This window comes from Psittacula echo, assembly GCF_963264785.1.
Source record: "Psittacula echo genome assembly, chromosome: 4".
Lineage (NCBI taxonomy): Eukaryota > Metazoa > Chordata > Aves > Psittaciformes > Psittacidae > Psittacula > Psittacula echo.
Window position 1 is genome coordinate 33,222,780 of NC_137738.1, and position 13,676 is coordinate 33,236,455.

At 36.3% G+C, this 13,676-nt stretch overlaps 1 protein-coding gene across 2 annotated transcripts in view; it reads right to left on the minus strand.

Moving 5' to 3' along the window:
• AFDN (afadin, adherens junction formation factor) overlaps nt 1-13,676 on the minus strand; it is a gene marked incomplete at both ends in the record, with an annotated part of 115,189 nt that overhangs the window by 57,550 nt on the left and 43,963 nt on the right. The window contains 6 exons of one of the 2 annotated variants that reach the window (XM_080616045.1): nt 518-587; nt 1,904-2,166; nt 2,893-2,987; nt 7,164-7,208; nt 8,235-8,402; nt 8,820-8,931. In XM_080616045.1, the coding sequence (XP_080472171.1) occupies nt 518-587; nt 1,904-2,166; nt 2,893-2,987; nt 7,164-7,208; nt 8,235-8,402; nt 8,820-8,931 (753 nt within the window). The remainder of the gene's footprint in view (nt 1-517; nt 588-1,903; nt 2,167-2,892; nt 2,988-7,163; nt 7,209-8,234; nt 8,403-8,819; nt 8,932-13,676) is intronic. The other variant, XM_080616044.1, reaches the window with a different exon arrangement.

The window sequence follows — 13,676 nt, forward strand, 5'->3', positions numbered from 1 at the left end:
TCTGACTGCAGAGACTGTTTGTTTAGTCAGTATGTACACAGGAGCTGTACTGAAGTCAAAAGTCACATACATTAAATTTTAAAAGCCTATTTAAACTAAAATTGAACCCCTGTTAAAATTTTATATAAAACATTTATTTACCCTACTGCAGATGATAGTCATAGGCTATATACAGGAAATAATGATGTATGTCTTGTATCATTTCTAACATGAATGTCTACCTGCATGAAATCTGCCTTCAAAAGGTCAGCTTGGGGAGAAACTATTCCAGGCTGGAGAAATATCCCTTTCTAAAAAAAAATTAGTATTATTGGCATGGAACGCATGCCAAATGTATAAACAGAACAGCTTTGTGGGGAGGGAAGACAACGCACATGATACCAAAGCCCACCCACAGCAGGAAACGGCTGGGGAGAAGGATGAACCAGCTGCACTTCACCAATGCTACTGATGTTTTAATTTTGACCTTACACATGATCTTTCATTATTTACTGCTAATTTAGTCATAATACAATACCTTGCTTGCTGGTAATGCTGTTCCACTGTGAACATCTCCCTCCAGATCAAATGTGGTTTCCTGAACAGCTCTAAAAGCAAGATAACATTTCAAGTACATCTTAGAAACTACATCATTAAACATTTAACAAGTAAGGAACAGAGTAGCTAAAATCAGTAAATTAAAAATCAAGAGGTATACCATGGGTCCAGCTAATATTCACTTTAAAATACTGTATTGATTCTGTATATAAGAACACCTACAGATATCTATACAGATAATTTCCTTTGGAAAAACAGATTTTTGATTAATTTTTTCCCAGTTAAATAAGAAAACAGAAATACACATAAACAAAGATAAAACCACATAAAAATATGTTCAAGGTATTATGTTCACTTGTAGTAAACTTGCTACAATTTTTTGCCCAGTTCTTCAGTACCGAACATACCTTCTTGATAATTCATAAATCATAGCAATCAATTTTATTATCTGCTTATTCTAAAGAGTTTGAAAAATATTTGATCTTAACTGCAGTAACCCTTTGCCAGTGATTTTGCTGTCCAGGTGTAAAGTTCTGCAGTAGTACCATGCTTTGCAGTTGACTACATAAAGCTGCGAGATAATTTGTTTATTGATCTGCAAGCTAGATGTAGTCAAGATTTAAGGAGAAACATTACAGGACAGCTAAATTGCTGGAGGCCTTCCAGCAGACTGGTCCTACAAGAAGCACACAGCGTACTTCCACATTAAGATAAGGGCGAGAAAAAATAATGGTTAAAACACACACCTATACTAACTCTTACTAACAAAAATTGTTTCTCCTGAGAAGTTTTATAGCCACTGAATAGAATACCTGAGCCCCTGCAAGTCACTAAACCTATAACCAGTGTTTTTATTACGCACCTATCAAAAATCTGAACATACAGAGAAACAACAGGATGGACTTTGGGACTGTTAGTCTTTGAAAAACAGTAATCACACTGCAAAAAGTAGTTGCTATATTGAGACATCTAATTCCCTATCCTCACAGTCTCACTTGATTTCCAAATCCTTCTGGGAGAATTTTAAAAGTTACTATCTGAAAAAAAACAAAAACCAGGCTCTCTGAAAACATTCAGTGACTTCTTTACTTTTCCTGGAGGTTGGATGAACTTTGAAATAAATTAAAATAAGGTGTTCCACTGTTTTTAACACAGAAGTGAGCATCAGGAAAACTTGTCTGAATACTTACGACAAAGACACTTGCTAATCCTAGAAAAAATCACAAGGTGGAGCTAAAGTATTAAAATAGTTATATATTTAACACTTCAAGCAGCTACTCAGAACTCATTTGAAGTCATACTCTAGACACAGGACATTTATAATACTCTCATTCTCTATTTTTTCAAGAGCTCCCGGTTTACTTACCCAGTTTTGTGTCTGGGACCTTTGACCATAAGACTTGCATCAATAGATCTTTTAGAAATAATATGGTCTTGAGTGGGATCCACAAATTTAAATACATGAGACGACCCAAACTGAACCTTCATTCCACTTTGCAGCATAGTGGTTTCTGAAATACGCTGACCTTCCACATAGGTTTCAGCATCAATGCTTCTTGGGGTTACAGTGACAACCCCATCCATATTAGTGAGGTCACAGTGATGAGGCTGAATTCCTGGACCAAATAACTGGGAATAGAATTAATTATCACAGAATTAGCTAAATTATACAGCGGCAGAAATTAAAACAAAATGAGCAGCTTACCATTTTTACACACTAGTAACTTAACTTCACTTGCTTATGAATTTAACACAGGTGAGTGGTACTAAAATCAGTTGAGCTTCACTTCCATTTTCCTTGCAACAGAGATAATAAAACATACTTAACTAAAACATGCAGCAGAAATTCCTTAATGAGAAGGTTTTCCCTTTTTTGGTCATACGCTGTTCAGAACTGTTTTCTTTCACTTGCTGTTTTGATATGGAATCTCAAAATGCAAATATTTGCAAGTCAGCTACCTGCACTGACGTGGACCCAGGGTGCTGTAAGAGACTCTTTGGCATGAACTTCATGCAGCTATGCTCGTTTAATACATTTACAAAATCCAACCTCACTCAAAGGGGTTGGAAGCCATTAAGCAGTTACAGTAACACTGATAAGTACCACTGGACCCAGTATCCAGTCAAAGAAAAGAAAACACCATTTTAAATAATGAAACCTTTACTTTCCTCTAAGAGCACAAGAGAGGAAAGAAAGTCAGAGTAATGACCATTCACATGAAACTGCAGCAATATTTAACCCTTCTAGCTTTGCAGGGTATCTACAGAATATTTTACTTACCCAGTTTCTACATTTACACATAACTGACCAAAGACTGGATAAGTTCTGTCATCTGAGCCTGTTTTTTTCCATACCTGAATGGAATTTTCATCAAATTTTTCAGTTCCAACTTCAGTGACACTTAACTGTAGACGATAGAGCTTTGGCTTATCTCTGGAGTCAGAACCATCTGTACAGCAAGTGAAAAATATTCATTTGCAAGTTAAAATTCAAATGCACAAAATTTCTATGTTATTGCAATTTAGTTCAGACCGTTAATGTTCACCGAAATCAACTGAGTGACATTCTTTCGAGATTTGTCAGGAACTTAGTTGTATGTCATCCATCACAAAAAAAGCATTCAACACAAGAGCACTCAGTCCTATGAACATTTTGCAGGTATGGGGATAGCCTTTTATTAAATCTCGATATTTGACTCTATAGAGATATACAACTAATATCACTGTACACTAAAAAAGTAATGCTAATAAGAGTATCTTCAGGAACTTAGACTGTGTGCAATTTTTCATACTTAACAGTGCTAATCAGAAATTATACGACTGCATCTTCAATGTCACCAAGTGCAGACGTACATTTGGCTGCTTATCCCTAAATTCTCTGAATTGTTATTACATCTCCCCACAATTTACACGTGAAAACCTAGAGTAGCTCCTTCATTTATTTACTTAAGAATCTCAAAGTCAGACATTTCCTCCTCCTACCCACATCCCAGTTTGTTAAAACTGGCACCCAAAAAATACAAGATTTAGTTTGGGGGCAGGGACTCGTATTCAACAGACAAAAATACTGGAATTTCAGAAGTCACTGACATAAAAGTCAGGGCTAGTTATCTAGGGCTTTTGTTTTTAATTTCCTACAGCACCTTCTCCTAATCCCTTTATACACAGATTAGAGAGCAGTCTTTACAGTCCAGTGATTTCATTCCACATTAAACATACTTCCCCCCTCCCCATACGATTTAATTTTTGACATTTTAAAATGAAAACCAAAAAAAGACAGTCCCACATATTTCTGAAGTATTCTGAAGAATACATGGTAAAATAGTATGTTTTCCAAATGCTGATTTAAGAGAACTTACGGATTTCATTCCTGAGTTCAAAATTTACGTCACACCACCATATATCCTTAGTATAAATGCATGTCATGCTTTCACACAAGAAATGTATTTTAGTAATAAAACATTTTTGCTGAGGCAAATCAAGACTGCCCTGTTTCTCTGGAGTGTCCAATGTAACATGCAAACAGTTTAAACCACAGCACTAAATATAAACACTTTTTTTTTTTCCAGGAAAATGAGAAAAATTGAAGCTGAAAGTTATTTGGAGCACACATGTAATCATCCATCAGTAAAAGCCTATTTCTACAGTAAAAGGTATCTTGAAGAGAATTACTACAAATTTTGAAAAGGATGAAAAGCCTTTTTGTTCTAGGGGAGAGAGGGATGCAGGAGGGAAGGAAGGTTGCATTATGCTGCAGTACAAAGTCTCGTATTTCCTGTTTTTCAATAGCTGCAAGCTCACCTAAATGCTGTTTGGAATGCATTCCTCATAACTCACTGGAGCAGGATACAAGTTTTGCCATACCTATGACAAATTCCCTGGCTCCCCACACCATGACAGTACAAGAAGGCTGTTCTAAGCTAAGGACGCAACACAAACATCCCATGTCTAGGTTTATGCAGTTACAAGTCAACATTCATGCTTCAAACAGCAGTGTTATTAAAAAAAACCCCAAACAATCAAACAATAAAACACCCAACCAACAAAACCACCAAACTATGTAGCGAACAGAAGCGAACAGTCACTCTAAGCACATCAACCCAGTGATTCCTAATACAAATGTAGATCTTGGATTAACACAAAAAATACAGGCCTCTCTTCATGGATATATATTTTAAATGCATTACTTCACCACTAAAAGGTGAGTACTGCACCACTTTGGAGATGATAATTTCAATTGATGTTGTTAGCCCCGTGCTTGAAACAATGCTGGGAAATAGTACAGACTTAAAACCAGACTAAACCAAATGAAGATCAGACCACAGAAAGCAAGTAAGCCTCAAAGTTGACCAAAACATCCATACAAGGGACTGCACCTATTGACTTAAAAATTAGTTAAATCCACACTTGAGGAGCAGCAGATTTCCTGCACAAATTCCTGAGTGCTAATAGTTTAAACAGTAGGAAGTTTAAGAGACTGGTTGAGCAGATTTGAAATATCATGTCAAAGTCAAAAGATAATTCTGCTATTAAATTTTAGACAAGATGCGCACTTCCAGCGGAAATAGGCAATAGCAAACATGTGACAGATGACAAAGATCCTTCACATGAAAGCGTAAAAGTGTTACCACATACCACACTGCAGCTCTGTTCTCAGAAAGTTGGCCAGGTAAACAGCCCTGCCCAACACTTTTAAGCCTCTTCAACCTCCTGCAATTCTTTGCCAGCTTTTGTACCGGCATCTTCCATTGCTGTCAATTCTACAGTTCAGTATTGCTTTTTGGTTTTTTGGTTTTTTTTTTGTGAAGAGGCAGGGAGAAAAAAGCCTGAAGGTTTTGCCTTCTTTTTTGAATTTATTTATTTTTATGTAATGCTTTGTAATTTTTACTTCAGGCTTGCAAATAAATCTCAGAGCTCACATCCTAGAAAACGCCTTTTTGTCATTTTTCTCAGCCTGAAGTTAGTAACATCCCTGAACTCATCAACAGTCATATTCACAGATAACATCGACAGTGCCAGCCATTCAAGTGCTGTCATAATACACTTCAGACTATCCAGTCTATTTCTGTTACTATCAGATTCATATCTATTTATTTGTTCATTTACATGACTTGGAAGACAGAGACAATTGGTGACTATCACACTTCCAGCCACAAGCCACTGCAGTGCATCCTCTACCACACTGTGCAGAATTTGATCTTCAGTTCATAAAGCTCATACAACCAGCAATGTCAGTTATGGAGAAGCAGAAGAACAGGACAAACTTCCAGTAGCAAACTTCCTGAATTTGTGCAATTGCTCAGGGCATGAAACTGAAATCTGCCAGGTTCTTCTGCAAGAACATAAACAGCCAATGTTTTGACAGAAGGACACTTCTACAGAAGTTATTTCTAAATACAAATATGCCAAAATGCATTGTTCCAAAGAGACAGACTGGACTTTAGCGTACTAAGACCTCTTTTACACATACTGAGACAAAGATTTAAGAAAGTGTCATTTTTTCTTCCCTCCAGTGAGATGCAACCAAATTTCAAGCTTTCTACTCAATGGTCAGGTGTTCTTGCAGAGCTTCTCTGTGCTTATCAGTTCAGTATGTTCTACAGAACTTTTCTGCTCTCTGGAATGATGTTAATAAAATGGAAGTCTGAATTCACCAAAGAGTTGGGTACTGGAGGCATAAGTTTGAACAGAGTTCTTTAAACTCCAGTACTGTACTCTATAGCCACGAAAGGGTGAGCAACACCAACAGATGTGTCTAGTACTGTTATAGCAGTCTGGAAAAAAAAATGAGAAAACAGATGCCAAAAACCAAAACAAATAAACAAAACAAAACCAAAACCAACCAAACAAAAAAACAACTCCAAAAAACAACAGAAAAGGAAAAAGTATTTTGATAGACATTTCATGATGAAGTGGCTTTGTATTCTTGTCTATTTGGCCACACCAGGACATATCTGCTTACTGATCAAACTCCAAGGAGAATCAAAATCCATAATGTTTTGTAGATTAGATTATCAATTTCAAATACTACAGATAAAACTGAATAAAACTCTACTGCCTAGCGTGGCTAAACTCTTTGACACATACCATAAATGTTACACAACACCACAAATCAGGCAGTAAAAATAGCAGAGGATGCTATGAAACACAAAACAGTAGAAAGTGAGGTCACTTCACCAGTGGTCCAAACACTATTTCACATAAAAATCATCATTGATTTCATCCTCTGAATCAACATAGTAAAGCACTGCAAAGCACAACTAAGTTCCATACTATTTACCCAATTCACTTTAGAACAATGAATTCAGCAAGTAGATGGATCAAAGAACGTTTTTCTTTCTACCACAACACTGCTTGTAAACCGCCCTATGAATTTAGCTGTTAACCTTTAGCTGGAAGGTTGAACTTATTGAATGGTAGCACATTCATCATCTATTTGATGTTTGTTCACAGACTGAATAATTAAATGGCAGCTGCCAAGACAGATAACTACTTCACAGAAGCAATCCCCTGAAAAATAGTAAGATAAGCAAGATAGCCTTTCATTTCTCAAAAAGAATCAGAAGACTTACAGCCAGTGATGTTTTTAGTGACCAATGAGAGAACAGTATTAAATATAGCGTTACCTTCATAAGCGTGATAGTTGTAGTAGGCAAAGTGATTCCTTCTCCCTGGGGTTAGAAACACATGCAGAGGACCCAGGTGAAGGCAGCACCAGCAGGACAGATACCATGCAGAACATGCGGAAGAGGGCAGGAAAAGAAAAGACAGGAAAGGGTGAAACTGTAGCCAGACAACACTTATTCAATTTATTAGGATGAAGTGTATTAAACTCTTTCAACTTTAGAAACTGCACAGAATATAAAGACATCAGTACTACAAAGCTACTGAATGAAACAATTCCTATTGTTTAGAAAAGCGACAACAAGCTGTTAGAAGAAAAACATGAACAATAGGTCAGTCCCATGGGCACCATGGCAAAGGCTTAGTACAGAGTGTTGCCACCTGTGGCATTTCAGATTGGTTTTCCTCTCCCAGTTAATGGATGTCTTGCTCCACTGCTCAAGCACAACATTTTAATACTAAAGTGACTAGGCTCCATGAAGAGTTTAGAGCACAAGAAAAGAAATCAAAAGTACTATTAGAAGAACCCAAAGTACCAGTATGCAAATCAAACCTCAGCATACAGACCACAAGATAAAACACGTTTAATAATATATTCTGTGTGCTACTAATTTCATCTGGCTAAAAAAAAAAAAGCAAACAAAACACACAACAAAAACAAACAAGGAAAAAAACCCAACCAAACCCAAACTAAACCCACCACATGACTCAGATTTTTAACCTTTTCTCTTTTTTTTTTTTTTTCCCCACAGTTCTGAACAAAGTTTTCAGCTCTAACTTCCAGCCTGGTTTCCCAAATGGTGAACAACCAGACTTCAAATTGTAAATCACTTCTTTGGGTACCTGAGTGTACCCAAGTTACACTTAATAGGAAAAAGAGCTGCAAATAACTAAATCACCACAACCGAAAGTCCATATCCAAAACTTTAATTTCTATTGCCTTCACGTTTCAGAGTAGAAGTTGCATGTATTTTATCATACTGTCTTGATCTTCCAATGAAAGTTTTATCTTTGAAAATCTAAATGCCTATCTAATAATGTATTTTAGATTATTAGATAACTGGAATTCTTACCTGGGCTTAATTCTACCAGGTATGGTAGTTTCTCAGGAGGAAGGCAAGAGCCATAGCCAGACCCGTCAACTCTTTCCTTCCCCTTTAATGGCTTTCCGTCAGCTATTTTCTTGGATTTCTTTGGGATATAATCAGGAGGCCGCCTTTTCAACTGAAAGACTAGTATTCCTAAAACACAGTATTATACAGCCTTTGAATCTCACTATCAGTGAACAAGTACACATCAAACATCTACTAATTTGTAAATGTTCCACAGGATTACTTTTGGCTTACTAAGTTTCTGACATTTCTTTATGTAGCTGTTTTTAAGTTAAAACTAATGAAAAGATTAATAGCATACTCCTCCACAGCAGATGATTTAAAAACTTCAAGATAAAATGTAAAACTCTTCTACTGATTAAAGATGTAGTACTATAAACTGTGCTGAATTAAATAGTAAATAATTCTAAAACCACATAGTATTACAAGTGCCTGAAAACAAAACACTTTAAACTCCTACCTTCCAATTTCTGACTTTACCCGGGTTCCACACCAAGGCTTACAACACCCAAGGCACAAAAAACTCTCAAAGCTTTTTATACTTACCTTTATCACTAGGCCACTCCCTGAATATCTGCAGGGGACACTCATCATCATCAAGAATAGTTTCTTTAGCACCTTTATCATCACAGTGCTGAGCACCAGGAGGCAGCGTGACCTAGAAAAGAACCATTATCAGTTTTTAGAGCTGTTAGCAGACAATTAGAACAGAGAACTGAGGGATATAACTTCTGATTTTTTCTTGTTTGCTTGTTTATAACAAAGGATAAAGGATTCAGTTACTTGAAACCTATTCTGCCTTCAAAGAGTTTTTCCAACTCTCTCTCTTGCCTCTTGCTACAATTAAATCACACTTCCCAGAACACCAGATATATTTAAAAAGCGAAGGAAAGCAAGTTACATGTGACATAGCCAAGCTGTCTAAAGAACCAAACCTAAGTATACTTTTGAAACAGAAATACAGACTGCTCATACCTTTTACAGCTATATCCTGACAAGACAGAGGAAGGGAGAAACCTCGATTCATGACTTCTGACTCTAAAGGAGACGCAACCTGTGATTTCATGCACATTTGTATTACTACTCCCCGTAGTGATCAAGCATGAAAAATTATGATAGCCAGTATTAGGAGTGCATGAGTATCTTCTAAGTTAAAGACAGATCTTTCAAAGGTGACTAAACTAATAAAACACATTTTAGTTTTTTTATACCTCATTTGTGAACCCAACAATGCTACTTAAATTCATAGACAGCTCTATTTTAAATAAACTACTCAAAATTATTCCCATCTCTGAACTATGACCCAGGTAACACCTTCTGGAGTGATGCATTGTTGGCTACTGCACCCTTCTATGCTGCAGCACTCAAGAGACTTTCCACTCTTATTTATCACCTCCTTTCCACACCCATTTTAGTGTTAACCAAGTTCTCACAGATCCACCTCAAACATCCTTTCATCTTCTTCCAAGCAGGAAACAAGTACATGTAAGATCTAAAGTATGTAATAGAGTCATTTGCCTTTCCCTAAAATGTTTTCTATGCAAAACCTGGCTAAACATAGGACTAATTAAATTATCTTTAATTAGATTTTCAAGTAGACAAGATATTATAAAACAAGGAAAACATTAAAATGTGTAAGCCAAAGGGAAACAGAAACACATCTACACTCAAATCTTATCTTGCCAAACCACTCTTTTCTATTTGGCGTCTCCAATTTTAAAATCAATTATACCTACAGGATAATTTTGATTAGCTAATTAAAGTAACACTGTTTCAAGCCTTATTCAAAAAGCAATGATTTTTAAATTCCAAAACCGTAGTGACAGAAGGCAACCAGTTGCTATACAAGAACTACATGCTATGGTATGTGTATCAGGGCTGACCAATGCTGGACTGGGGAGCAAACCAAAGAAAATCCAAATGCAGTGATGCTAAAGGACAGATGAAATACATACAGGTGCTACTACTTGACCCTGTTACTACTTCTGCCTTGGAACTTGGATGAGCATCTCTACTTGGGTCAGCATCTGTACTTGGGTGCTGGTTTCAAGGGCAGCCCCTTCACCTCCCAGACAGCTGCATTCCTCCCTGACTCTCAGGAGGCATAAGCTGATAACTCAGCCATACCTCACTTTAAGAATCGTGTGACCTAACCTGTGGAAAGACACAAACCACCACATGTGAGTTCCTGCAGGCAAGGAGGGTTCTAGCTGTGAAGAAGCCATTTTCAAAAACATCTGTTTCAGGCAAATGCTGTCTCAGTTTCACCCACAAAGCTGAATTTCCTACATTTTAGAATAAACTTAAAACATGGGAACAAGTTTATATTATGATTGGGGTTTGGCTCATAGGTAGAAAATTGCTTTGAGAAATGGAAGATGCAGCTAAATATCCTTTCATGAATTTAAATCCATACAGACTGCTGAGGCCAGGAACACACACTCTACTGATTTCTGCAACAACATAGGAAATGGAGATTGGTAAAACCAGCTTAAGATCACAAGTCTTGGAAGAGACTTGAAGTCTCCCAAGTCTACCAACTGAAACAAATGCATAACAGATGATTCGGAAGAATATACTCTGCTTCCTCATAATTGCACTAATTAGCATATACTTATAAAGTCATTCCAATCTTTATTCAGCTAAAAATGCAGTGAAACACGAACGAAATACAACCTAAGAAATTTAAATGAAGTCCATAGCAACTCAGGACTTAACTTTCAAGGCATTTGTTGGGATAAACAAGAGAAGATAATACTCAAATACTTAACCTTCCTGTGGTCAGTATTAACCGCAGATCAAGTTATCAGATTGACCCTTTGCAAAAGTTACACACACACAAAAAAAAAAAAAAAGAACCCATGCTATAATGGGTCTTCAATAAGCTCTTCCATCATTTTAGTGTTTGGTGGGGTTTTTTAAATGAAAAACTTAGATTTATTTAATGTTTTAATATATCGACTCATTCAAATGAATGAACTCTCAATATTCCTTACAAATTGCGAATACAGGCCCTGCACATGCCCTTGAGGAAAAAAAAAAAAAAAACAAAAACAGAACAACCAAACAATTGATCTTGCTACAAAAACTATTTAAAGTCTCATGTCTGTAATCTTTATTTCTTAAGCAAACATATCCAAAACTAATTGCCATGAACTGTATGGTTTTGCTTGACATTACAGAAAGTTCTTTATGCCTTATTCTCAAGTGAGGAGTAAGAGTATGCTTAACCAAAAGTCAATCAAAATTCTACTTTTAAGAGTTATCTAGTTTGCTGTGTGATCAAGTCTTACGTCCTAAGCGAATATGCACAGGTTGCTTGAAAGACTGTCTAATTAATTTGACAACTTGAGATTCATGCAGTGAACCCCTATTACTCAGGAAAACTCAAGCCAAGCAAACTGAAACAAACAAAACATATATTGGAACAAACCTGCATTTATCTGATTACACAGAAAAGCACTTTACAAGTGGGCATAAAGGTATAGCCTGGCACACTGCAAACCAGGGTAAGAAGACAAGCAACTAACAGGAAACTGCCATTTACAATAAGGGTTGTCAATGGTAAGTGTTAAGAAAACTCCTTACAGTGTCCATCTTTCAGCTGAAACTTCAGAAATGAATGAACTTTATTAAAGGAACTTATGCAACCTTATAAAGGTTTTGTCATATAACTATCTCTCTATCTTAACAGTTGAGTAAATGCCAACTGTTTAAGTCTTATCTGAAGACACTTCATCTGCCACCAGAAGAGAACAAAATATTTAAAAATCCCAAACAGTATTAAACTGAAGTTATACACTCTACTGTACACTGTTTTAAACCCAACAAATAAGAAAATAATAGGAACATGTGCAAAACAAATCTGTCTTCTGTGGAACACTGTAAAGTGTCAGAAGAACACAGGCAAAAGCCCCACCAGGGGTGAAGAACAGCTATGAGACTTCAATGTAAAGGAGTAACAACGGCCATGACACTTATTTAGCACTGTATTTGTGAGTTTCCAAAAAGGACAAACAGTGATGAAAGACATAAAGCTAAAGCCAGGATACCATAATGTTCTAAGCAAGGAAAGCAACTACATGAAATATTTGATAAAAAGTGGATTTTAAAAGTTAGGTTAAAAATATTAAACTTGATTAATAAAGGAAGGATTATCATACTGAAAACCCAAGCTCTGTATCAGCAGAGGCATAAGAAAGGCCAAGTAGATTTCAGCCAACTGCAATGACCTACAGTAAGCAAAACAGTAAGGTCTTCTGCACTTAAAGGTATAAAACAGATCTGCTATTAGCCTGTGAAGATCACCCACATATTTCAAATGTAAACATAAGCATACAACTCATGTCAGTATAGAAGCTTACTACACCAAGATGTGCCACTCAGGAAAGACGAAGTATTTTCCAGAAGTGCTTTCCAGAAAACTAATTTAAATCAATTTGCTTCACAGCAAAAATTTTGTTAATCTTTCCCAAGATCAAAGCAACATTCCTCACACTTTCTACATTAAACATCCTCACTCAAAATTAGAGAACATGAGAGAGAAGATAGAATCACCAGAACCACAGTGACTTGCAATAGCTTCCCCGTTAAGTGTGTAATCAGTTCACTAAATTCCATAAAATCTAAATATTTCATACTACACATCATAATACCCCCTCTAACTAAACAGACTGATACAAAACTATCTTCCAAATTCAGTCACAATGTCTTTGCTGTAACCCAGAATTCTGTCAAACTAGCAGAAAGAAAATCGTGTCAATTCAGCAGCCTATTTGATAAGATCAATGCCTGAGAATCATTTATTTCCTTTACAGAACCCACAATATGAAGATTACTGTCATAATTAAAACTACACATAAAAAATACTTTGCAGCCAAGACTAAGAAACAATTTTAATATGCTGTGTCATAAAAAAACCCCTATTACTTGAGAATTATTCCCCTCTATAATAAAAACCTATGTAACATTTTTCTGAAGTTAAGTAAAATTAACTTTCACAGTTGGGACCCCAACTATGGGTTAATGAAGACAAGGATAAAAAGTCCAGCACTTCATTAAAACTATGTCTACAACTAAGACAAAACTGTTGAAACAATAAAACTAAGAACAGCCCACTGTTACAAAACTACAAAAGCACTACCACTGTACAGTTTCCTTATTACTAATCAGAACATTAGAGCTACATGTCAATTCCCAGCTGATTCTACCACTAGATGCTGTAAGCACAGAGAAACTAGGTACTAAGGTTACTCAAACATATCATAAAACACGAATTGGAAAGCAATTTGAAGACCAAAGATACATCCACATCCCGAGAGCAGCTAGAACGTCTGGGGAATAGCACATAATACAACCTTCTTTACTGTTTTCCAGTGTCATTTCAAGCACTGGAGAAGGGGC